The 25,771-nt window shown below is 41.9% G+C and overlaps 1 protein-coding gene across 1 annotated transcript in view; it reads right to left on the minus strand.

Moving 5' to 3' along the window:
- Positions 1-16,570: 16,570 nt before the first annotated feature.
- Positions 16,571-25,771, minus strand: part of UBL3 (ubiquitin like 3) — a 77,832-nt gene continuing 68,631 nt past the window's right edge. Inside the window, exons 3-5 of the mRNA XM_073341055.1 lie at positions 25,550-25,636; positions 18,647-18,724; positions 16,571-18,306 (exon numbers count right to left, since the gene is read on the minus strand). Of these exons, the coding sequence (XP_073197156.1) occupies positions 18,254-18,306; positions 18,647-18,724; positions 25,550-25,636 (218 nt within the window). The 3' untranslated portion in view covers positions 16,571-18,253. The remainder of the gene's footprint in view (positions 18,307-18,646; positions 18,725-25,549; positions 25,637-25,771) is intronic.

Genomic DNA, 25,771 nt, shown 5'->3' on the forward strand with positions numbered 1-25,771 from the left:
TATATACTTGTGGACTGGCCTTTCCTTCCCCTCCCCACCCCCGCCCCCGTTCTGCTTCCTGTGATAAACTATGATGGGAAATCCATCATGGCAATAGATCTTATCCATGGGCAGCACTTGTCTCTCTTATGGACTTAGTCCTTAGTGACTAGGACAGCACCTAATTAGAATCTGTGCTGTATGTTTCTTCTTTTTTCCTCTACAGAAATCAGGAGCAATACCTTCAAACGCTCACCAGAACAAAAGCAGCCTGCAGACTTAATGTTTCGTCTGTACCCTGGGCATTGCAATAAAACAAAACCAGACAGTTGTGGAAACACATGAGATCAATGCACAAGATCCTCAGCTGGCGTAAATTGGCTTAGCCCTATTCCAGTCTATGCCCATTTATACCAGCTGAGGATCTGGCCCAAGGTTTTTATTACTACATGATTAAAGCACAAATTACCAGCCTTTAGATGTACATAGTCGCGCCAAGCTGCAGCTGATTCTTTAATGTGTTCCTTGTTCCCAGGTGAGTAGAATGGCAGAGTTCCCAAGGCTGACAGGTTCTGTTTGGTGGCCCCCATTACAAAATAAACACACCTTAGGAAGGTATTGTATCTACCACAATAGTTCCCCTGCCTGGGGGATGAGATTTGCAAAAGTACTCGGTGCTGGATTAATTCTGCTCCTATTTAAGTAAGTTAATGGCAAAATTCCCATTGACCTCAATGGGAGCAGCATTAGACCAGTACAGAGCACTTATGAAAGTCTCCTTCAGAGCACATGCTGCAGCAAGGTGTGGATACTGCAAGAAAGCTTTCAGTGTGACTTTCAGTCACAGCCTGCACTGGGGAGAGGGCTGTGTAGTAACAGGAGGGTTCAGAGACATTCTAGCTGACTCAGTGATCATAACAAAAAGGATCACATTCCACACACACACACACCTCTCAACCCCCAAATATAATGGCCTGTTGCATTGAAAACCAGAGAAACACCAAAGTGAATTAAGATAAACTGAATTTAATTTTGAATGAAAGTGTCCACACAGAGATTTAATGCAGTTTAACTAATGCACTTGTAATTCAACCTTTAATTTGGATTAACTTTCCCAAGTACCCCTGTGTAAACAAGCCCCAGGTTTCAGGACAATCTTTCTGAGCAATATGTTGCCCTCCCCTCCCACTTTAACTTGACCCAGCAGGAGAGATGTCTGGAGACATGGGCATTAAAAAGCTTCTTTCAGTTCTATAAAATGCATTTTCAGTCATTTCTGTAGCTCTCAGGCACACAGATTTTCCATGAGAATATTGGGAAGTGCACAAGACCTGGAGCGCAGCTGGCCTTTTACAGAATGCAGGATCTGATCCAACCAAAGTGATAGAGGAGGTGGAACTCTGGCCCATTCAACCCCCTTTGGGATGGTGGCACTAGATTCATGGACTCAAAGTAGGGGAGTGCAACTAGGGAGACTGGCTGCCCCCACATAGGATGTATAGAATCATAGACGATTAGGCTTGGAAGAGACCTCAGGAGGTCATCTAGTCCAACCCTCTGCTCAAAAGCAGGACCAACCACAACTAAATCATCCCAGCCAGGGCTTTGTCAAGCCAGCCCTTAAGGTAGTTGAAGGTTGCTATCAAATCCACCCTCACTCTTCTCTTCTGCAGGCTAAACAAGCCCAGTTCCCTCAGCCTCTCCTCATAAGTCATGTGCCCCAGCCCACTAATCATTTTCAGTGCCCTCCGCTGGACTTTCTCCAATTTATCCAAATCCTTTCTGTAGTGGGGGGCCCAAAACTGGATGCCGCCAGGGTTTAGGGTGGGAAAGCTCCTTGACATCCTCTTCCCTGTCCTTCCCCCACTTCTGTGAACCTATGAACCACCAGCCACATTCTGGCCCGGTTTACTTTTTAAAGGTGCTCATGATGTGCTGTATCCAAAGCCTATGAAGCCAGTAGGAGACTTTCCATTGACTATCATGGGCATCGGAAGAGGCTTATAAGTGCTTTTGTCAGTACCTTTTCCTTTTTGTTCTTCTTTCTAGGCAATCCTAGAGATGGTTACAAAGCAAAATATTAGTCCCCTTACCTTGCTCCTAATTTGTTAGTGTATTCAGAAAATCAATATCCTTGCACTGGCTATTTGTGCTAGCACATTGTTGGAGTTCCCCTGAGACCTCTTCCACTCGCTTCCCCAAGAACTCAGCCTGACTCCAGCCTCGTCACTCACGTTCCTCTGTTTGGCATACAGCCAAGCTACATGGAGTTGCTCAGACTCAAGTGCAGCGGGCAGGTATATGATATACCACGCATCCAAAGTTACACAACGAAACTCTCCCTTTATATTAGGGCTGTCGATTAATCGCAGTTGACTCATGCGATTAACTCAAAAAAAATTAATCGCGATTGATTGCAGTTTTAATCGCACTGTTAAATAATAGACTACCAACTGAAATTTCTTAATTACAATGTTACCAGAAAGTGAGAACAGGCATTTGCTTGGCACTTTTGTAGCCGGTATTGCAAGGTATTTACGTGCCAGATATGCTAAACAGAAGTCTTAAAAGATCAACACTCTGATGCGGAAACTACAGAACCCGAATCACCAAAAAAGAGAAACAACCTTCTGCCAGTGGCATCTGACTCAGATAATGAAAATGAACATGTGTCGGTCTGCACTGCTTTGGATTGTTATCAAGCTGAACCCGTCAACAGCGTGGACCAATGGCCCCTGGAATGGTGGTTGAAGCATGAAGGGACATATGAATCTTTAGTGCATCTGGCATGTAAATATCTTGCGATGCTGGCTACAACAGTGCCATGAGAACGCCTGTTCTCACTTTCAGGTGACACTGTAAACAAGAAGCGGACAGCATTATCTCCTGCAAACGTAAACAAACTTGTTCGTCTGAGCGGCTGAACAAGAAGTAGGACTGAGTGGACTTGCAGCCTCTAAAATTTTACATTGTTTTATTTTCAAATGCAGTTTTTTTGGTACAGAATTTGTAAGTTCAACTTTCATGATTAAGTGTTTGCACTACAGTACTTGTATTAGGTGAACTGAAAAAATACTTTTTTTTGTTTTTTTACAGTGCAAATACTTGTAATCAAAAATATAAAATGAGCACTGTACACTTTGTATTCTGTGTTGTAATTGAAATCAATATATTTGAAAAATGTAGAAAACATCCAAAAATATTTAAATAAATGGCATTCTTAATATTTAACAGTGCGATTAATAGAGATTAATTTTTTTAATTGCTTGACAGCCCTACGTTATATACATTTACCCATTACATTGAATTTACTGTATATTGCATCAACACATTTTGGGATTGGTTTGGTCACTTGGTAGGAACCAATCCCTGTACTTCATGCACTGTCCATGCACGGCTTACTCTTTACCTCATCTTACGTTCCAGGTTTATCTAATCCATTGTTATCTTGTTCTTTGTAAATGGTTCCCTGGGTGTTCTCCCTTATCTTAGCTAGCACAGGCATTCTATGTCCAGCCTGCCGAGTCATTTACCTCCCTAATCCTCCATTTCTCCCAAGAAATGAGCCTCAACTGTGTCCAATTACTCATGTGAAGCCAGGCCTAAACACACCACTGTTTCCCATAACAAGGATCATTTGACAAAATAAAGTGTAATCTAATTAAAGTTTACAGAGTAATTCTGTTGATATTGGTTCTCTCATGGTCGGGATTATGTTTCATACAGTTTCTTCTTGGGAAGATCACAAAAGTCTTTATTAGTTCTTTTCAAGAAGTTATCCTCTCTCCTTACTTTCAGAATACACTCTAGGTTCACAGTATCCAGTCCACAAATCCAGGATAACACTTAATTTTGACAGGTTTCAGAGTAACAGCCGTGTTAGTCTGTATTCGCAAAAAGAAAAGGAGGACTTGTGGCACCTTAGAGACTAACCAATTTATTTGAGCATGAGCTTTCGTGAGCTACAGCTCACTTCATCTTTATGAGCCTGATTCTCATTTACACTAAAGCCTCTTTACATCACTTTGTCAGCATAACAGGGCCTTAAAATGTGTGAAACTGACATATACCCCCACTTAAAAACCCCTTTATGCTATCACAGAGGCGTAAAGGAGCTTTGATAATCAAGCTCTGTATCATCACACAGCAAAAGAAGCTCGAAGAACAGAAATTTTAGTCAGATCAGATTCCGATCTATTGTTTCTGTTTATCATTTCAATTTTTAATTTAAGTTCAATATCTGCCCATTAACATATTGTGTATTGTCTTTTCAGTCTTTCAAAAGATGCTACAGCTTTCATGTCCAGATTATGAATTTTAAGGTACCACATGACTCGACACTTCAGGCTGATTTATAATTTACCACATCCATGTTTATTATTTGACAGCAATTCTGTTGGTCATATTTAAGCCCTTACTTTAATATTATTATAATCGTCTTAGTACTCAAAAGCAGACATAGCACTAGATCTGCAGCTGGATCCAGGGGATGGAGCTATGCCAAATTACACCAGCTACATGGATCCACTGGATAGAGCTAGGCTGATTTACACCAGGTGAGGTTCTGGTTCATAGTTCACACTTCTAAGCAATGCAGCAGAATCTGGCTAGTGCATATTACAAAGTTACAGCCATTACCTCTGCTACATGCTTCTTTACACTGGTCACATTCGCATTTTGCAGTGTAGTCAAATCAGCTATCGAGTACCAGTTCTTATTGCGAAGGTGTAATTTCTAGGCACTCATGGCATTTCCCATTTTATAGAAGTAGTAAAAATTCATAAGAATAAATTTCAGGGACTAGACATTACCGTGAGTGCTTCTGATAAATGCCAGAGTTTGAATTATTTATAAAAATGCTCCTATGATAAATGATAAACAGCCTTTAGTTATGATTTTGGTGCTCAGAAACTGGGATACACCTGCTTCATCCAGACTTGATGAAACGGTGGTGTGTGTGCAATGTTTTTTCAATGGGATGCTCTCTATGGTATGTTCTGCATGGCTAAGTTGATTAACTCTTGGTATTGGATTTTATTACTAACATCCTGCCTCAGCAAATGAATAAATATAATACATGTGACTCTGATTTCTCTATGAATATTTGGCTTCTAATTCAGCTTTGGCCGAATACCACTTTGAGATGTTTGGCCAAACACGACAAGAGGAGATTCCATACACCACAAATTTAAACCTCATCATATGTTTTAGAAAATCCAAGGATAGCTGCACCTTGCAACATTGTCGGAGAGGATGCTGTGCTCATCCGCCCCCACCCTTCCCTGGTTCCAACATGTCTGGGAAGGAAGGAACGCTCTTTGGTCTACTGGGGTTGTGAGGCACTTAAGGGCTATCGAGTTTCAGTGGCTTCTCACCCAGCAGATAATAGGTTTCAGCCTGTATTTTTATAACTCCCAGTACCTTTCTGGAGGGAGAGGGAGAGAGGAATGCTTTGAGCCTTTAGAATCCAGTGTAAATATTGGGGCTGCTGGAGTACACCAACCCCCTAGGGTGCTGGTAGTGTGCCTGGTGTACTTGGATTTGGAGGCAAGCACTACAAGTGTTTCAGCAGCTAGGCTTTGCAGGCACCAGCCCTGGTGGGTCCCTAATAACCCCTCAGACCCATGGCTGAGTTAAAGGGTATTTTTCTGGGACTGGCAGGAGAGGGAAAGGTTGCAAATATGCTTGGTACAGAGATTTAAACCGTTACAGAGAAAAGTAAGCATGACAGTGATTCCTGTTTGGGACCCTACGGCAGGCCAATCATCAGGCCTAGTGCCTGGGGTGTCATCTCCAGTGCAGTTGCTATTCAAGCAAATAGGACGTTGCAGATTTCCAGGCCAGGCTCAGTTAGTCTTTCACTGGGGCCCCTCTGCACTGGCTTCCTGCCCAGCTGCTGCTGCTCCCCATAAGTCCCACACAGACCTGCATGCAGCTGTGATGTCCAGCCATCTCAGCCTCTTCCACACATGGCTCTGCATACAGTTCCCGAGGGTCACACTCTGCACCTGCCTTCTCTGCAACTCCTAGCTTGCCATGTGACTGTTGCTTCTCAACAGAGCCCAGCCACTTCCCGGTTCAGGACCCTTCCCTGGCCAGGGGAAAGGGAAGTTCTGGGCAGAAGGGGTGAGTGGGAGTTGTAATCCTCTGTTTAGCTAATCAGCTCTTGTGTCCTGTAGGTTGTATATGAGAGTTCTCCAATATATTCCAGATATAACAACCTGTCCAGTATTCCGAAGATATGCAATTTGAAGCTGCAGCTTGTTAAAAAAGATATGTAACAGGCCATCAGCTGTTCAGGAAGGACAGGCAGGGCAGAAAAGGTGGGGCAGTAGCACTGTATGTAAGGGAGCAGTATGACTGCTCAGAGCTCCGGTACGAAACTGCAGAAAAACCTGAGTGTCTCTGGATTAAGTTTAGAAGTGTTTCAGAGTAACAGCCGTGTTAGTCTGTATTCGCAAAAAGAAAAGGAGGACTTGTGGCACCTTAGATGCTCAGATAAATTGGTTAGTCTCTAAGGTGCCACAAGTCCTCCTTTTCTTTTTGTTTAGAAGTGTGAGCAACAAGAGTGATGTAGTGGTGGGAGTCTGCTATAGACCACCGGACCAGGGGGATGAGGTAGATGAGGCTTTCTTCCGGCAGCTCACGGAAGCTACTAGATCGCATGCCCTGATTCTCATGGGTGACTTTAATTTTCCTGATATCTGCTGGGAGAGCAATACAGCGGTGCATAGACAATCCAGGAAGTTTTTGGAAAGCGTAGGGGACAATTTCCTGGCACAAGTGCTAGAGGAGCCAACTAGGGGGGGAGCTTTTCTTGACCTGCTGCTCACAAACCGGGTAGAATTAGTGGGGGAAGCAAAAGTGGATGGGAATCTGGGAGGCAGTGACCACGAGTTGGTTGAGTTCAGGATCCTGACGCAGGGAAGAAAGGTAAGCAGCAGGATACGGACCCTGGACTTCAGGAAAGCAGACTTCGACTCCTTCAGGGAACGGATGGCCAGGATCCCCTGGGGGACTAACTTGAAGGGGAAAGGAGTCCTGGAGAGCTGGCTGTATTTCAAGGAATCCCTGTTGAGGTTACAGGGACAAACCATCCCAATGAGTCGAAAGAATAGTAAATATGGCAGGCGACCAGCTTGGCTTAATGGTGAAATCCTAGCGGATCTTAAACATAAAAAAGAAGCTTACAAGAAGTGGAAGGTTGGACTTATGACCAGGGAAGAGTATAAAAATATTGCTCGGGCATGTAGGAATGATATCAGGAGGGCCAAATCGCACCTGGAGCTGCAGCTAGCCAGAGATGTCAAGAGTAACAAGAAGGGTTTCTTCAGGTATGTTGGCAACAAGAAGAAAGCCAAGGAATGTGTGGGCCCCTTACTGAATGAGGGAGGCAACCTAGTGACAGAGGATGTGGAAAAAGCTAATGTACTCAATGCTTTTTTTGCCTCTGTTTTCACTAACAAGGTCAGCTCCCAGACTGCTGCGCTGGGCATCACAAAATGGGGAAGAGATGGCCAGCCCTCTGTGGAGATAGAGGTGGTTAGGGACTATTTAGAAAAGCTGGACGTGCACAAGTCCATGGGGCCGGACGAGTTGCATCCGAGAGTGCTGAAGGAATTGGCGGCTGTGATTGCAGAGCCATTGGCCATTATCTTTGAAAACTCGTGGCGAACCAGGGAAGTCCAGGATGACTGGAAAAAGGCTAATGTAGTGCCAATCTTTAAAAAAGGGAAGAAGGAGGATCCTGGGAACTACAGGCCAGTCAGCCTCACCTCAGTCCCTGGAAAAATCATGGAGCAGGTCCTCAAAGAATCAATCCTGAAGCACTTGCATGAGAGGAAAGTGATCAGGAACAGCCAGCATGGATTCACCAAGGGAAGGTCATGCCTGACTAATCTAATCGCCTTTTATGATGAGATTACTGGTTCTGTGAATGAAGGGAAAGCAGTGGATGTATTGTTTCTTGACTTTAGCAAAGCTTTTGACACGGTCTCCCACAGTATTCTTGTCAGCAAGTTAAGGAAGTATGGGCTGGATGAATGCACTATAAGGTGGGTAGAAAGCTGGCTAGATTGTCGGGCTCAACGGGTAGTGATCAATGGCTCCATGTCTAGTTGGCAGCCGGTATCAAGTGGAGTGCCCCAAGGGTCGGTCCTGGGGCCGGTTTTGTTCAATATCTTCATAAATGATCTGGAGGATGGTGTGGATTGCACTCTCAGCAAATTTGCAGATGATACTAAACTGGGAGGAGTGGTAGATACGCTGGAGGGGGGGGATAGGATACAGAAGGACCTAGACAAATTGGAGGATTGGGCCAAAAGAAATCTGATGAGGTTCAATAAGGATAAGTGCAGGGTCTTGCACTTAGGACGGAAGAACCCAATGCACAGCTACAGACTAGGGACCGAATGGCTAGGCAGCAGTTCTGCGGAAAAGGACCTAGAGGTGACAGTGGACGAGAAGCTGGATATGAGTCAGCAGTGTGCCCTTGTTGCCAAGAAGGCCAATGGCATTTTGGGATGTATAAGTAGGGGCATAGCGAGCAGATCGAGGGACGTGATCGTTCCCCTCTATTCGACATTGGTGAGGCCTCATCTGGAGTACTGTGTCCAGTTTTGGGCCCCACACTTCAAGAAGGATGTGGATAAATTGGAGAGAGTCCAGCGAAGGGCAACAAAAATGATTAGGGGACTGGAACACATGACTTATGAGGAGAGGCTGAGGGAGCTGGGATTGTTTAGCCTGCAGAAGAGAAGAATGAGGGGGGATTTGATAGCTGCTTTCAACTACCTGAAAGGGGGTTCCAGAGAGGATGGCTCTAGACTGTTCTCAATGGTAGCAGATGACAGAACGAGGAGTAATGGTCTCAAGTTGCAGTGGGGGAGGTTTAGATTGGATATTAGGAAAAACTTTTTCACTAAGAGGGTGGTGAAACACTGGAATGCGTTACCTAGGGAGGTGGTAGAATCTCCTTCCTTAGAGGTTTTTAAGGTCAGGCTTGACAAAGCCCTGGCTGGGATGATTTAACTGGGAATTGGTCCTGCTTTGAGCAGGGGGTTGGACTAGATGACCTTCTGGGGTCCCTTCCAACCCTGATATTCTATGATTCTATGATGGCGTGACTCCAGGGGGCACTCAGGCCGACCCGATGGATACTGCTAGGGGAAAAATCTTCCAGCTGTTGTGCACGCAGGGCACGCACAGACACCTGATTGGAACTCACAGGAGCAATCACTTGAAGAAGAACAATAGAATTCTCACTACTTTTAACCAGCAATCAAAAAGAAACTAGCCGTCACCCCCAAACTCCCCCTGCAGGTAAACACTTGAGTAAAGGGTCGAGTGTTGCAATAGACTCTTGCTCTGTTGGATCTGTGAGGCAAGTGAAGCTAATATAGAGTCAAGGGCTCTCTTCTGGGAGAGCTTTCTCTGATGTTACAAGGCATTTTAGGTGGTATCCTGGCATCCTCTGAAGCCAACAGCAAAACTCCCATTTACTTCAATGTGGTCAGGATTTCACCTTTAAATCTACCACTCAAGAATCTCAGCTGATCTCAGGGGCCATAAGAGTTTGTACGGAGAGAGACCATTGCTCAGGAAGCCAGGACCAAAGTCCTATAGAACATTATAAATCAAGGCCAACAGCGTCCATTGCAGCCAGAATCAAACAAGCCAGAGTTTTATAATGTCTGACAACATGTGCTCTGTGGCTAAAAACACCAAGCAGGCAGGCAGCTGCTTTCTGCCCCAGTGGTAGTTTCCAGGTGGTCTCCCAGGGTAGCCCTGTGTAGACTGCATTGCAACAAGCCAGTGCAAAAGTCCTGAAGATATGGATTATTGTAGCAAGGTCCGGATCCAAAAGAAACAGTGGCAATCACCTTCCCTGAGTCAAATAAAGGTGCTTTCCAGTGATGCCAATTGGGATTTCCTGGCCAGCAGGGGATTATAAAGCATCCCCACACTGCGGACCCTTTGGAGTGGAGCGCACTATGTCAGTAGTGGTGGCAGGATCCAGTTCTGCCACTCACTCCAGAGCCTTGTATCAACCCCATTAGCATTACCTCTGTGTCTTGTCTGGTTTGATCTTCAGCCAGTTTGTTCTCTCATTCGCAGCCAGCCCCTGAAAAAAGCAGACACACCAGGCAATTGGGGTCAGACAAAAATGACGCATGCTGTAGAGGTGCTGATGGCATTGCAGCCCAAATCATTGTGCTCTCTCCCTCAGCAGCCGTGCCTGCCCATCAGACAGGAGACTTGCAGAACCCCTCACAAGTGATTCCCTAAGGCAGGATGAGCATTTGCCCCAAACCCTTGGGGATCTCTCAATGAGAGAAGAATGGAAGAACTCAGGGGTGATACTGGCAACACCAGTTATGGTCAATCCAGTCTGCAGTCTAGCAGTGCCCCTGGGTTCCTCACTGCCAGTAAGCTCCATCTGTCAGCAACATTTTGCACCATCTCTGGTTGGCTAGGAGACTCCATCCCACCCCGGTGGACTATAGCCTGGTGATGGTCCTAGCTCAAGGGTTGGTTGGTAGGGTAGTGTCGCCTAGTGGGCAGGGCTTAGGCCTGTGACTTGCCAAGGGGGTTGTTGGTAGGGGAACCTGGGGCCTCCTGCTCCAGCAGGCTCCCACCCAGAGTCCTTTGAGAGCTATCAGTGATCTGACAGCCAGTGGCTGCTTAAAGCTGCTCTCCTATCACCCCCCAACCCTCTGCAATTGTTCAAAGTCGCCATCTGGGTCCAGGTGGTATGAAGGGTGTCACCTCACCACCCAGCACCTTCTGGTGGCTGCACGTAGCGGGATAGCTCTCTTCCTTTCTAGGGTAGCAACTGTCTCCTTCTGCAGTATGGCCCACCCTCTTAAGCCAGATCGGTCCCAGGGCTTTCCCTGGCTGGGGAATTAACAGAACTAGGAGTCCATATGAGAGGGAGAAGGGATGCTCTCTTCTCAGGTCCTCACTTCCCTCAGGGAGGGACTTTTGGGCAGTTGTCGTGGGGAGAAGTCCTACCTTTCCCTCAGCTTTCCTCTGCTGGAGCTGCAGGTTGCAGGTCTGCTTTCTTCCATGGTCTGCCACCAAGGAAGCTGCTCCCCTACCTTTTAACTCCTCCTCCAGGTGAGGGGAGAAGGGGGGCTGACTGAGGCTAGAGCGGCTCCTTAACCCCTGGCTGCCCAACGTGGGGTTTGTACACCCCATCACACCTGGCCTCAGTTATTCACCCCTCCATCATCTCGCTGCTGGAACACGGCAATGTGATATACCTGGGAACGAAGCCCTCAGTATTAGGAAAGGCCACCTAATACTGAACTTTGCAGTGTCTCCCCTCAGCAACACTGGCTGCTGCAACCACCTCACAGCTTGAATAGCTCCCTGGGGTGAGAATCCCCAGTAGCAATGGTGGAGAAAACGCCTCCTTTATACTTGTAGCACAAGACTTGAAAAGAAACTCCGTCACAAGTGATCACCATTGGTGAGCAATTTCTGCCATGGGTGCGCTGACCACTACCCCATGGTTCAGCTGCTTGTAATATCCTATTACCACCCAGCCTCCAACTGAGCAGAACACTAACAGAGCAGTCTCTGTTATAACGGTCTACAATCACTAGTTTCCATGGGCAGCCGAATTAAACATGCTCTGATCAAATAGCAGCGGTGTTTTCACCTCAAATGGCAGCAGGTGGTTGTCAGACAATGACAAAGGTATAACTGACAAATGACAATTATATAAATGACAACGCCAAGATACCCAACTCTCTCCAAGTCAGCTCCGAAAAAGCACTCAAGCACAGAACAGCTGCAATACATATGCCTTAATCCCTAAATTAGTATGGAACGAACATAACATTCGTTGCCATCATGCTGTTCATTCTGCTGGTGTGTTATGCCCCTTCCCCCATTTATGTGGATAACAAGAATATCCAGACTTATAATTAATAACAAACATTTTGGAAGGGATATTAAACCTCATGCTTCAGGGGTTAAAACCAATCTGTCTTGTAAGCTCTTTGAGAGAAGGCCTATCTGCTACCCTGTTTGTACAGTGCCTAGGACGATGGAGCCCCACTCTTGGTTGGTCTTTAGGCACTACTGTAAGAAACATGATTAATTATATAACGGCATCAACTTGTTATCCTATTTCTCCACAATTGTCTGTTGCTACTGCCTGTTAGATCAGGCCTACTTTTAGGTTGTAAGATCTTTGGGACACGGGCTGTGCTTTCTTTATGTTCAGTAGACATTAGCACATTTTCAGGGCGTGGATAAATAAAATACAGTGAAGAGGAGAAAACCTGGGATTTGCAGAGTGGAACAGGAATTGCTATATTAGATTAATCCCTGGTCCATCCAGTCCAGTATCCTGCCTCCAACAGTGATCAATACCAGATGTTTCACAGGAAGGTCCAAAAAAATCACAGTATGCAGATGTGGGATAATCTGGCCTCACATCAGGTCTCCTCCTTATCCCTAATAATTAAAGATTGGTTTTATCCCCTGAAGCATGAGGTTTAATATCCCTTCCAAAATGTTTGTTATTAATTATAACTCTGGATATTCTTGTTATCCACATAAATGTCCAATCCCTTTTTGAAACTTAAGTTTTTGGCCTCAATGACTTCATGTGGCAATGAGTTCCACAGTCTAATTACACACTGCAGCAGAAGTATTTTATTAGTTTTGCTTTTGCAATCTTTTAATTTAATTGAACAGCCTCTTCTTGTTGTGCTTTGAGATAGGGAGAACCAGAAGCTCCTGATCTACTTTCTCAATAGCACGCATTACAGGGCGGCTCATCAGCCCCGGCAAGGGAGGATAACCAAGAATTCCCCAAAGCTACAAAATACCTTTTGCATAGTCTTCTTTACTTACTTGAGAAATCTATACAGACTGAAGGACAAATTGTGATTTGATTTAAATGCCACAACTCACTCCAATAGCAAAATGTAACACCAGAAAGTTTGAAGAACATAGTGTTGCATGAGGCTCAAATCTCGGTACAGCCAGTAATGCCTCAAGACACTGCCTTGTTAGCATGGTCATTTCCCCCTCCCCGGAGTCACTTTCTAAGGGTGTTGGACTGGTAACCACTGCTTGGTGAGGCTGAGGCAGGATTGTAGTGATTAAATCTGAGCTGTAGGGAGCTTGCAGGGGGTAGGGATGGGGCCTGTGCCCGGTGACTCCCCAGCTCCCGCCCCCACAGGGTGTTCACTGAGCATGTGCACCAGGCACCTAAGCCCCAGGCCTGCCTTGTGCCCCATCCCAACCCCAGTGGCCCAGGTAGCAGCAATGGCAGCTCCAGCTCCTGGGTCTGCCTGCTGCTTCTTAGCTATTTAAAACATACCTTATTTGTAGTGATTAAATTATACGCTGGGCGGGGGAGGAAATATCTATTTTGTGATTTATGCCTCACCTATCAAAAATGTCACGAGCCACCACTAGTCCATTCCTGTACACACGGTTACCACATCTGTACTCATAGGCCGCCTTTCTAAGGTAAACGATCCCAATCGTTTAACTCTGTCATCATATGAGAGATTTTTCCACATCCCTAATCCCTGTTGCTCTTCTCTGAACCTTTTCTAATTCTGCAATATTCTTTTTGAGATGGGGTGACCGGTTCTGCACACATTGTTCCAGATGAGGCTGCACCACTAAATTTTATATATTACATATTATAAAAGTCATTAGATTTTCCATATTATTCTCCCTACTATTCGCTATGCATACTCGCATCTTTTCTTTTTGGGTGAAGCTTCACATTGAGCTGAGTTCTTCTCTGACTGAGCTGTCCACTCTGATGCTCAGCTCCCATTCCTGAGTTGATAGTTACTGTAGAACCCTGAAATTTGTGTGAGTAGTTTAAATGTTTCCCTCCAACGTGCATTATTTTGCATTCATCAACACTTAACTTCCTTTGCCATTGTGCTGCCCACTCAAGCTAGGTTGGTTATGTCCCACTAATGTTCCTCCTTTTCTTCTCTGAACTTGACGAACCTAAATAATTTTGTCTCATCTGATCATTTTGCATTTCACTGCTCACTTCCATTTCCAGATCATTAAGAAATGTATAAATCAAACTGGCAGCTGTCCAAAAGCACTCAGAAATCTTAGAACAGAATAAACATTATTTTTGTTAATTATATTTCTCATTATATTTTATGTGGCATAATTAGATCTTCGGGGTAGGGACTGTATTTTAGTGCAACCCCCAGGACAAAAGGACCCTGATCCCAGTTGGCATCTGGGGATGCTGCTACAATATAAATAGTACTAACATATTATAAATTTAGTTGATAGGATACTGACAGACCTAATACACTGTTACTAGGGAAAAACACTCTTTCAACTTGCACTCTGAAGTTAGATTTTGACACTCAAGTTCACAGAAAGACGATACAAATCTAAGGAACTCTAAATATTTCAGTGGAAAGAAAGAGGTAGAATCATTTCTTTGACAGTCATGGAATGCTTCTATATTCCCTTTGATCAGCATACAGGATTTCTGTTGATTTCAGTAGTGCAACTGGTATCTCTGGGAGCTCCCAGTACCAATCTAAGGCAGTGCTTGACCCTAACTCTGTACTAATCAGATGGGTACGCTCAGGCAGAGCAAGCAGGAGAAGTTTAGATCAAATGGCATATCCGTGAGTTTGCCTCTTGAACAAAGACCGCAAAGGTGCATTCAATCAGACTACAGAGCCACAGACTGCGCACGATTTCCCTTCTTGAACTATGCTCTGGAACCTATGAACACAACTTAAAATTGCAGGAGGATGACAGAGAATCAGCTCATGACTTTGCTTTCAGATGTGCTGAAAAGTCTGCATGCTGGCAATGTTATCAGCAGCCCATGACTGCAGTGCACGCTAACTGAAGAAGAGATCAAAAACTGTTTGGCTGCATGCCCTTTCAGCATATTTACAAAACTCATGAGACAGTATCAGTGGAGCAGGTACTGAAGACACATACTGGAGGGAAACAGCATCTTTTCATATGTTGATAAGGAAGTTAATGAAAAATTCCTACTTGTTGACCTTTTTCTAAGTACCATGTTTCCCTCTTCTAAAATAAAGGTCAGAGTATCAGTGATTCTAGGTGCTGCCTACTATAACTGGAATTTTAGAGACAGACAAATTATTAGTACTGGATGAACATCAATGCAGCACATTGATGATGCCTACAGAATAATTCAGAAAGGCATTTACCATGCTTTCTTCCTCCAGTTGGTAGCTTAGGCAAGCCCTGAGGCTGCTGCAACCTTGATTTACTCAAGCTGTGATTTATGAACACTAGAATCTGTTCAGCATCTTACTATCGGGCTATAATCCCCCATATGTATTTCTTGTATCTGATATGGCCAATTTACAATAGGGAGCTCTTTCTCATGCTTCCATGTCTAAGTATTTTAAAACACAGCATGTCTCGAACAAACCTTATCCTTAACTATCCAGGCACATTTGTTCCCAGAGTCCACACAATAGCAATGCAATGGAATAGGTGGAACACCATTCTGGATGCTGGCAGGCAAACAAGCATAAAAGTGTTCTACTTTGCTTCTAGAGATCCTGCATATTCACAAGTAGTGACTTTTAAAGCTGAGCAGAGTTTAAAGGATTTATTTCAACATTCTTGTGTGTGTACTTTGTTCTCCTCAAGAGCAGGCAAAAGCATGCTGATATTTCTATTAAAATTAATCTCTGCAAAATAGCAAATAGTCAGCAATCTTACTTAAATGGATCAAAGAAGGGTCACACGTTTTCTAATAAGTATATAATGTGGCATTAGTATTAATACCTTAGATGACTACAAATTATTTTACTATACCTGAAGCTCGTTATCTTCTTCAGTGTCCAAACTTACTGAACAACATAAGAGGAAATTTCTTAATTTTAGGCTACCACCACAAGATCTGTCTCTTCAGTATTTAATATATAATTTTCAAGCTATCAGCAACACACTAGATAATCATTTTTCAAATACCACCAGTTCACACTAAAGATTTATTGAACTAACAAGACATGAATCATACTTCATCTCATTCCTTTTTCTTGTACTATGTGGTAGATCCTTTTCCCATATAATTTCCCTCTTGCAATTTCCCCTCTCTTGGTATTGACACTTCCTCAACAATTATTGGGAGTGGACCACATCCTCCCTGACTGAATTGGCCTTCAACATTGGTTCTCCACTTGTAAGGCAACTCCCTTCTCTTCATGTGCCAATATATATTTATGCCTCTATCTGTAATTTTCACTCCATGCATCTGAAGAAGTGGGTCTTTTACCCATGAAAGCTTATGCCCAAATAAATCTGTTAGTCTTTAAGGTGCCACCGGACTCCTCGTTGTTCTTCTATTTTTATCTCTTTGGGGCAGGGTGTTTTATTCCATGTTTGAGCAACCAAGGAAACTCAAGAAAAAATGATGTTGAACACAGACTAAAACCAAGAATTGTTCTATAAATAGTCTTATAAACAGTTATTTTTTCAATCAGAGGGGAACTAGGTTTGACACTTCACCAGTTTTCATGATTGTGAAAACACATATAAACCAGTTACAGACCCAGTCATTAATTTTAGACCACCACCAAAATGCACTACAATATTCTTTTATTTAGTTTACAGAAGAATCTATCAGTACAGGTTGCAGAAAGAAAATGTTTAGTGCTATTTACAATTTGTTTTAAAACTCTGCTCTATACAAATTTAATTCTGATCAGTATGAACAATATTTTTGTAGGCCTATGGCATATAAAGCATTTCATCAAAGCAGTAACAATGGGTAAAATAACCTGATTACATTTGAATGATGCTGACCATTTGAAAAAACAATTACACAGAACATCTGTAAGGGCTGTGAACACTTATTAAGTACAGAACACAATGTCAACCTGTGACTTTTTTTTATTTTTTTATTTTTTTAAGGCTAATGCTATTTATATGGAATATTGTTCTATTATGCTACACGCCAATCCATATTTAAGTTCTATAGTTATGCATTTTATAAGATTTTTATTAAATATATTCTACGCTTATTTGTAATTTCATCCAGGAAGAATTCTTCCCGAGTGAAAAAATATAAAATCTTTTATATTTTTACAGGTTTAGATGAAACTAGCTCATGCTTTAGTGCTGTGCAAATTTCTTTAGCATATCAACCTTTAAATTATTGATATGAAATAAAATGGCATCCTTTTTAATTATGTATGCCTTTAAAAATCAGCTTCTGATTTTAATACACTTGCAAGCACTAATACCAAATGCAGATTACATAAAGAAACAAAACTAGTACTATGGCAGAGGTTTTTTTCTTTTAACTTTAATAATTCTTTTGAAGTCTCTTATGAGTAAGCATGACTCTGGACACAGATACAGAGGAGTAAGAATTACCGAAAAACATCAATTGCTGATATTCAAATACATAAAATTGATTAGTAAATGAAGTCTTCTAATATTTATGCACAATAATAAAAGCCTAGGAACTACAGGAAATTACCCCTCCCATATTAAGGCTAGGAAATGCACTCTGCACTTGTTTGTGCTGTATGAACAAGCACTCAACTAACATAGGAGAAAAGAGTGCATATAATAATGAAAAAAAAACCAGTTTCAACAGCCCTCTACAGAGTGCTTTTAAATTACAGGCACATAGTTTTTTTGTTTGTTTGTTTGTTGCAGTGAAAATATATATAGCCAGGCTCGGTTTAGTTAGTATTCTGTGCCAGTTCGGCCACCAAGGTTGACTTGGTAGAATTGACTTCAGTTTTTCCTTTGAGTTGGCCATTAGTGAGCTTTTTTAAATTATAGATTCTATTTTCCAGTGTTGTATTACATATTGTAGATTATTTCTAGGTGTCTCAAATATCATTAGAGATTGCCGAAGAGAAACATACTGTCAACTGTTTTTAGTGCAAATTGCATCTAGAAAGCTTGATTGATTAGTTCCGGTTAATGAAGATTTTTGTGGCAGCAAAATGGTTTCTGCTGTGGAAGAGAACACTAACTTTTTCTGGAGATTGAATGCATTCAAGAACTGATGTATTATAAGATTATTCAGCAAGAAAAAATAGCAATAAAATCATAATGCAATTGTTCATAGATCTCTCCTTTAAAAAAGAGAATAATGTGACAGTGTTTATGTAATATTTCAGTTCAATGGATTTACTGACAGGCTCTTCCTAAAGATGTTTGAAGCAAGGCTGGGCCTCTTCTATTGCAGCAGCATGAAAGACAAAGACTATATTACATCACACTTAGCAGGTAAAGCAGACAGACTTTACAGGATCACACAGCAATTGCTCTCTCCAGTTTTTTCACGGTTTCTCTGACCTGTGGAACAATGAAAAGAAGGTTTTCTTGCAAGTCATTTACAAAACATTCAGTTGGGGTGAGCGGGGGATAATTGTTAATGATGCAAGAATGATGCAAAAATTTTATCTTGTGCGATTTTATAAGCTCTGGAGAATACAAAAAATGTTACTCAGATACATAATTAAGAAATATGCTTTTTATTTTAGTGTGTCCAAAAACATTTGGTTACTTGCTTGACAAGAACTATTCATAAACCATGACGATTTTTCTCCTTTCAAAACAACCAGTGAAAACCATGACATTTTTGAACACGTGCCTATGCAGCTGAAGTTGGAAGCTCACCTACTGTATAGCCTACCTTGAGAGTTTGGCTCTGGCAATGTCTCTCTAGCCACCAAATGCATCACTGTTGTCTTGCCAAAAGGAAGTTTTAATGCTGTGTGAAAAATAGAGGATGATTTATTAACACAATCACTCTTTTCATCACTACAGAACACACACAACTGAATCCATAACTTTAACTGGATTCGGTTGTTTCACAGCTTCCTACTTCTTACTTTACAATTCATACTGTTTATTTACCAATTCCAGAAAGAAGTTTTGTATAAATGTTACATAGATCAGGGTCTTATAGAATGATCAGATTAAATACTGTGCTTTTAATGTTTGTCACTGTGAGGATGATAAAGTTCTGAGGCCTGACCCTGCTCCTTTTGAAGTCAGTGGTACAATTCACTTTAATGGGAGAAGGAATGGTCACTTACACCTTGATTCAGCAAAGTGCTTAATTTTAAGCATGTGATTAAGCCAATGTGACTAATTTAAGCCATAATATAAACACTTACTGTCAAGGAATTGAACAGCACACTAAAGCATGCATTACCAGAACCCTAACATTTTTCCAGTTCTCTTGAAGAGTAAATAAGCCAAATCTCTGCTGATATGATGTGATGTTTACAAATAATTTCATGGAACCTCTCATTGCAATGCCTCATGCTTTGACACTGAACATCCATCACATCAGTAGTATGTGAGAACCGTGCATCTCCAGAAACTTTAAAATGTTTTTTAAAACCAGTTGTTTAAGACAAAATGTTTTCCTTAATACTGTTACTACTCTGTATCATTGAAATTGAAAGAATTTAAAAAATCTGATTTTCTTTTCACAATTCATTCCACTTTGCAGTAAAACTAGATGGTCAGCTTCATATTCCAGTTTTCATAATATTGTGTTTACGTTTTCAACACTCTGGAATTTTAATAAATATTCCACTGCAATCTCACTGACTGAAAAAACAAAACAAAACACAAAAAACCACAAAAGCATTTATACCCTATTCATATTAGGTTTGACCCACCCTTTTTCAATGCTCCCCTCAAGGCTTCTATGTTCTGGACCGCAACTTTGTGACAGCATTTGTCAGGATGGTTATTTGTAAAAGTTTCACACATTACTAGAGCTTCATTTTCTCCTGAGGTTTTAAATTTTCCACTATAAATTAGGGGAAAAATATCTTCCGCTGCATGCTCCATTAAAAAGATCAATCAATCAATCAGGGAATATCATCAGCAATAGATGAACCAGCTCAGTTTCTCTTTAGGAATTCAAGGTACTTCCTCCCCAGCCCCTTAGTACTTGTGCCCAAATACATAACCACTGTGACTTAAAGCAGAACCTTAACCTCTAATGAGCAGGTCATAGCTTCCATTTTCATCTCACAGTCTGCCATCTGCATTGAGAAATAATCCATCTCACAATAACTGCAGAGGGAGGATGGAGAGGAAGTATCCCAACAGTCTCTATTTTCCATTTCAAATCAGTTTATTGCAGATCCAAGAATCAGATATAAAACTAAACCTGGCACTTGCTGGGCAGAAACACCTTGCTGGGCAGAAACACCCTACTTTAGATGGACTAATGGCATCTGGATAGCATGCTCTCTTCTCTCTCCACCCATCTTTTCACACTGACTACTAGCAGCAACAGAAAATGATGGATCTGGCACTTCTTGCAACAATGACACTGCAGACTTGAGAGACAAACGTTTTTTTCTATTACCATTTCCACTGATACTTTTGCTGTTTCCCCAGTCATTCTTGCATCAGCGGATACTTCAAAAGATGCGTTAACACAGGCTGGCAAACAAGCTCAAGACTTTTTTTTTTTTTTTTTAGTTTTAAGCTTCAACTTCAGTCAGTATTTACAAGATAAAGTTTGAGTTTAGAAGTAGAAAACTGCCACACTTTGACAAAAAGAACCAAAGATGATATTTAGTTCCCAAAGAGACAATCTGAGGGTACTGTTGCCTCTCCAACTGACTAAATGACTTTCAGTGGTGAGCAAGCCCAAACTCCAGTCAATATTCACTAACCACTTGAGATAAATGTAATGCTCTTTATAAATGTTATAATTCAACACCCCTAAAATCCTTGGGTGAAAAGCACTATAGAAATGCAAAATATTATAACGTCATGAGAAACTGCATACTGGACTAAACATTAAGTTACTATTTTCTTTTGTTATGAAATGTATCCATGTTGCTTTAGTAAAGGTTGAATCAACATTCCTTTTCAGGAATTTATACCTCAGACGTATAATCTTACTCCAGGTTGAAATTTATTACATTATTTCATTAGTGTTGAAATAAATGTTTAAAAACAAACCTCTAAAATATAACAGAAATAAATCTTTGTAACACATGAAATATCCCTGGGGTGAAGCTGTGATGATTAAATTGCAATACATCAGTGAACAGCAATCTGAACTAATGACAGGTTTCAGAGTAGCAGCCGTGTTAGTCTGTATTCGCGAAAAAAAAAGGAGTACTTGTGGCACCTTAGAGACTAACAAGTTTATTTGAGCATGAGCTTTCGTGAGCTACAGCTCACTTCATTGGATGCATTCAGTGGAAAATACAGTGAGGAGATTTATATACACACAGAACATGAAAAAATGGGTGTTTAAAATACAGTGAGGAGATTTATATACACACTGAACATGAAAAAATGGGTGTTTAGCATGCGCATGCTAAACACCCATTTTTTCATGTTGTGTGTATATAAATTTTCTCACTGTATTTTTCACTGAATGCATCCGATGAAGTGAGCTGTAGCTCACGAAAGCTTATGCTCTCTAAGGTGCCACGAGTACTCCTTTTCTTTTAATCTGAACTAAAATTCCCTGATTCTAAGTATGCATTTAAAATCCATGAAACTGTCTTAATGTAGCAATCAAAAGCATGCTAGCTATTCTTTTCCAGTGGAACTGGATAAATAACATTGACTCTTGTTTGTACTGTGAAGTCCAGTCTGATCTCTGTGAAGAAAGTGAGTAACAGTGGTGCACAGAAACACCTACAGATGAATTGGCGGCTGTGATTGCAGAGCCATTGGCCATTATCTTTGAAAACTCGTGGCGAACGGGGGAAGTCCCAGATGACTGGAAAAAAGCTAACGTAGTGCCAACCTTTAAAAAAGGGAAGAAGGAGGATCCTGGGAACTACAGGCCAGTCAAACTCAACTCAGTCCCCGGAAAAATCATGGAGCAGGTCCTCAAGGAATCAATCCTGAAGCACTTACATGAGAGGAAAGTGATCAGGAACAGTCTGCATGGATTCACCAAGGGAAGGTCATGCCTGACTAATCTAATCGCCTTCTATGATGAGATTACTGGTTCTGTGGATGAAGGGAAAGCAGTGGATGTATTGTTTCTTGACTTTAGCAAAGCTTTTGACACGGTCTCCCACAGTATTCTTGTCAGCAAGTTAAAGAAGTATGGGCTGGATGAATGCACTATAAGGTGGGTAGAAAGCTGGCTAGATTGTCGGGCTCAACGGGTAGCGATCAATGGCTCCATGTCTAGTTGGCAGCCGGTGTCAAGTGGAGTGCCCCAGGGGTCGGTCCTGGGGCCAGTTTTGTTCAATATCTTCATAAATGATCTGGAGGATGGTGTGGATTGCACTCTCAGCAAATTTGCGGATGATACTAAACTGGGAGGAGTGGTAGATACGCTGGAGGGCAGGGATAGGATACAGAGGGACCTAGACAAATTGGAGGATTGGGCCAAAAGAAATCTGATGAGGTTCAATAAGGATAAGTGCAGGGTCCTGCACTTAGGACGGAAGAACCCAATGCACAGCTACAGACTAGGGACCGAATGGCTAGGCAGCAGTTCTGCGGAAAAGGACATAGGGGTGACAGTGGACGAGAAGCTGGATATGAGTCAGCAGTGTGCCCTTGTTGCCAAGAAGGCCAATGGCATTTTGGGATGTATAAATAGGGGCATAGCGAGCAGATCGAGGGACGTGATCGTTCCCCTCTATTCGACATTGGTGAGGCCTCATCTGGAGTACTGTGTCCAGTTTTGGGCCCCACACTACAAGAAGGATGTGGATAAATTGGAGAGAGTCCAGCAAAGGGCAACAAAAATGATTAGGGGTCTGGAACACATGACTTATGAGGAGAGGCTGAGGGAACTGGGATTGTTTAGTCTGCAGAAGAGAAGAATGAGGGGGGATCTGATAGCTGCTTTCAACTACCTGAGAAGTGGTTCCAGAGAGGATGGTTCTAGACTATTCTCAGTGGTAGAAGAGGACAGGACAAGGAGTAATGGTCTCAAGTTGCAGTGGGGGAGGTTTAGGTTGGATATTAGGAAAAACTTTTTCACTAGGAGGGTGGTGAAACACTGGAATGCGTTACCTAGGGAGGTGGTAGAATCTCCTTCCTTAGAAGTTTTTAAGGTCAGGCTTGACAAAGCCCTGGCTGGGATGATTTAATTGGGGATTGGTCCTGCTTTGAGCAGGGGGTTGGACTAGATGACCTCCTGAGGTCCCTTCCAACCCTGATATTCTATGATTCTGTGAATACCAAAGAACATCTTGTATAGCCATCTTTGGCTGGAGAATGATAATCTGAGACAAGACACCATGGGAATAGAACTTGATGATGATCCAAGATTGGGGTTGGAGGGATGAGGCAAAGGGTAGGGGAAAAGAGGCAATATCTTGACACCATCACAGGGCCTAATAACATCAGCCACACTGTCAGAGGCTCGTTCACCTGCACATCCACCAATGTGATATATGCCATCATGTGCCAGCAATGCCCCTCTGCCATGTACATTGGTCAAACTGGACAGTCTCTACGTAAAAGAATAAATGGACACAAATCAGATGTCAAGAATTATAACATTCATCAACCAGTTGGAGAACACTTCAATCTCTCTGGTCACGCGATTACAGACATGAAAGTTGTGATATTACAACAAAAAAACTTCAAATCCAGACTCCAGCGAGAAACTGTTGAATTGGAATTCATTTGCAAACTTGATACAATTAACTTAGGCTTGAATAGAGACTGGGAGTGGCTAAGTCATTATGCAAGGTAACCTATTTCCCCTTGTTTTTTCCTCCCCCCTCCCCCCCCAGACGTTCTTGTTAAACCCTGGATTTGTGCTGGAAATGGCCCACCTTGATTATCATACACATTGTAAGGAGAGTGGTCACTTTAGATAAGCTATTACCAGCAGGAGAGTGGGGTGGGAGGAGGTATTTTTTCATGCTTTGTGTGTATAAAAAGATCTTCTACACTTTCCACAGTATGCATCCGATGAAGTGAGCTGTAGCTCACGAAAGCTTATGCTCAAATAAATTGGTTAGTCTCTAAGGTGCCACAAGTACTCCTTTTCTTTTTGCGAATACAGACTAACACGGCTGTTACTCTGAAACCTGCTAAGGACACACTACTTCTCACTACTTTCACGAGTGGGCCATAAAATTGCACAATAGAGATTACGTATATTAACTAACTGAAGCCTAAATAAAAATTCCACAGGTAAGCGAGAGTTACTACTAAGCAGTACACAGTGAAGTTTATCATTATCTAGCCAGTATATAAAGCAGCATTAGAAAACTGAACCATATGGAGGATAAATTGTCCAAAAGGAGATTAGCAGCCCAGGTTAGTAATGGCTAAAAGCGGTTATCTATTTACAGTGAATTGGTGGCTCCAGTCCAGTTCTTAATGGAGAAGTATCCATATCACAACTAGCACAAAATGACAACCTGGTTACCATTATCGGCAAATAGGGCAACAATTAAAGGAGAAAAATAGAATGAACTGCCCTGTCATTCTACAGCTAATCTCTCCGAGTTGGTGTGGAGGCACACTGACTGGGCACATATGAAACTTTCCCCGTAATGTACTGCATTTGTTTTCCAGAGTCTTTATATTGTGAGATATTGTGGGATGCCAAAGACTTAAGTTTCTAACTAGTGCCAGCACAGAGTGATAGAAAACAAACAAAAATGATAAATACAAAGGAATAAAAAGTCATTCCAGGTTTGACTTTATATTACATTTTAATGGTACCCCAGGTATGACTTTATATTACATACATACAGCTACCCCAGGTATGACTTTATATTACATTTTCCCCTCCCTGTGCATTCATAATTACCAACAGCATCAACAGAAGGAATTTGTAGATGGAGAGAATAGGCCCTTCAGCTCACTTCTTAGATTTGGTAAGAGCAAAGAGAAAAGAGATCTATTTTCTTTAGACATTGATTTTACTTAAGATTCATATAGCTGCCACCACCTCTGAAAGGAAATATTGTTAATTACAATTCATTGTACTACATTCTGATAAATAAAAAATAAATCTACAAAATATAACTAGAAAATATGACACAAGGGGGCACAGTTGAGCTGTATTTCCTCACCATACAAAGTGAAGCCATTTACTTTTGTTCTCACATAACTATACAATTGTATCCTTGGGACAGAGCTAGATAGCAAAAATATTTTCCCTCATTCTAATTCACAGGGTGTCTTTCTTCATTACACTAATTCCCTAGTATTGTTTAGCCAATCATCATAATCTTTATCCATCATTTTTAATATACTTAGAGATTTCTGAAATGTTTTACACTGTAAATGCAGTATATGAGAAGTGGAATAAAATCATCTCTCTTCCATTAAAAGACAATAAAGATAGCATAACTATTCCTTATGTGAAAAAAGATTTAATTTACACAGTGATATATACCATAGTCTAACACCCGATTCTAGCAGGATGGAAAAATATAAAGGTAACAAGAGTATCTCATGTTATGCTGCAGCAAAACTGTGCAGAAAACCATGCTGTGACCTTGAAGTCTAGAGAGGGTTTTACTTAAATGAGAATCTACTGTATTTTAAATAAATATTCACTTTGCCTGGGAAAAGTTGCTAAATTATACTACCCAAGTTATTTCATTACCTCCTAGTGTCACATTGCCATGAAGAAACCGTCCTTGATAAATAAGCCGCAGAATATTTGGACTGCTGACCTGCTCTTCTTCCCAATCTGAAAAAGAAGGAAGAGGGTTTTGTCAGAAACAGCCCAGCATATGCATCTTTTGTTTATTTCCCACCCATCCAGGGTAGAAAAGAGAAAACAGAACTCTTCCAGTTCAGTACTAACAGGACAGTGCAGCCTGCT

The sequence above is a fragment of the Lepidochelys kempii genome, chromosome 1, assembly GCF_965140265.1.
Source record: "Lepidochelys kempii isolate rLepKem1 chromosome 1, rLepKem1.hap2, whole genome shotgun sequence".
Classification (NCBI taxonomy): Eukaryota; Metazoa; Chordata; order Testudines; family Cheloniidae; genus Lepidochelys; species Lepidochelys kempii.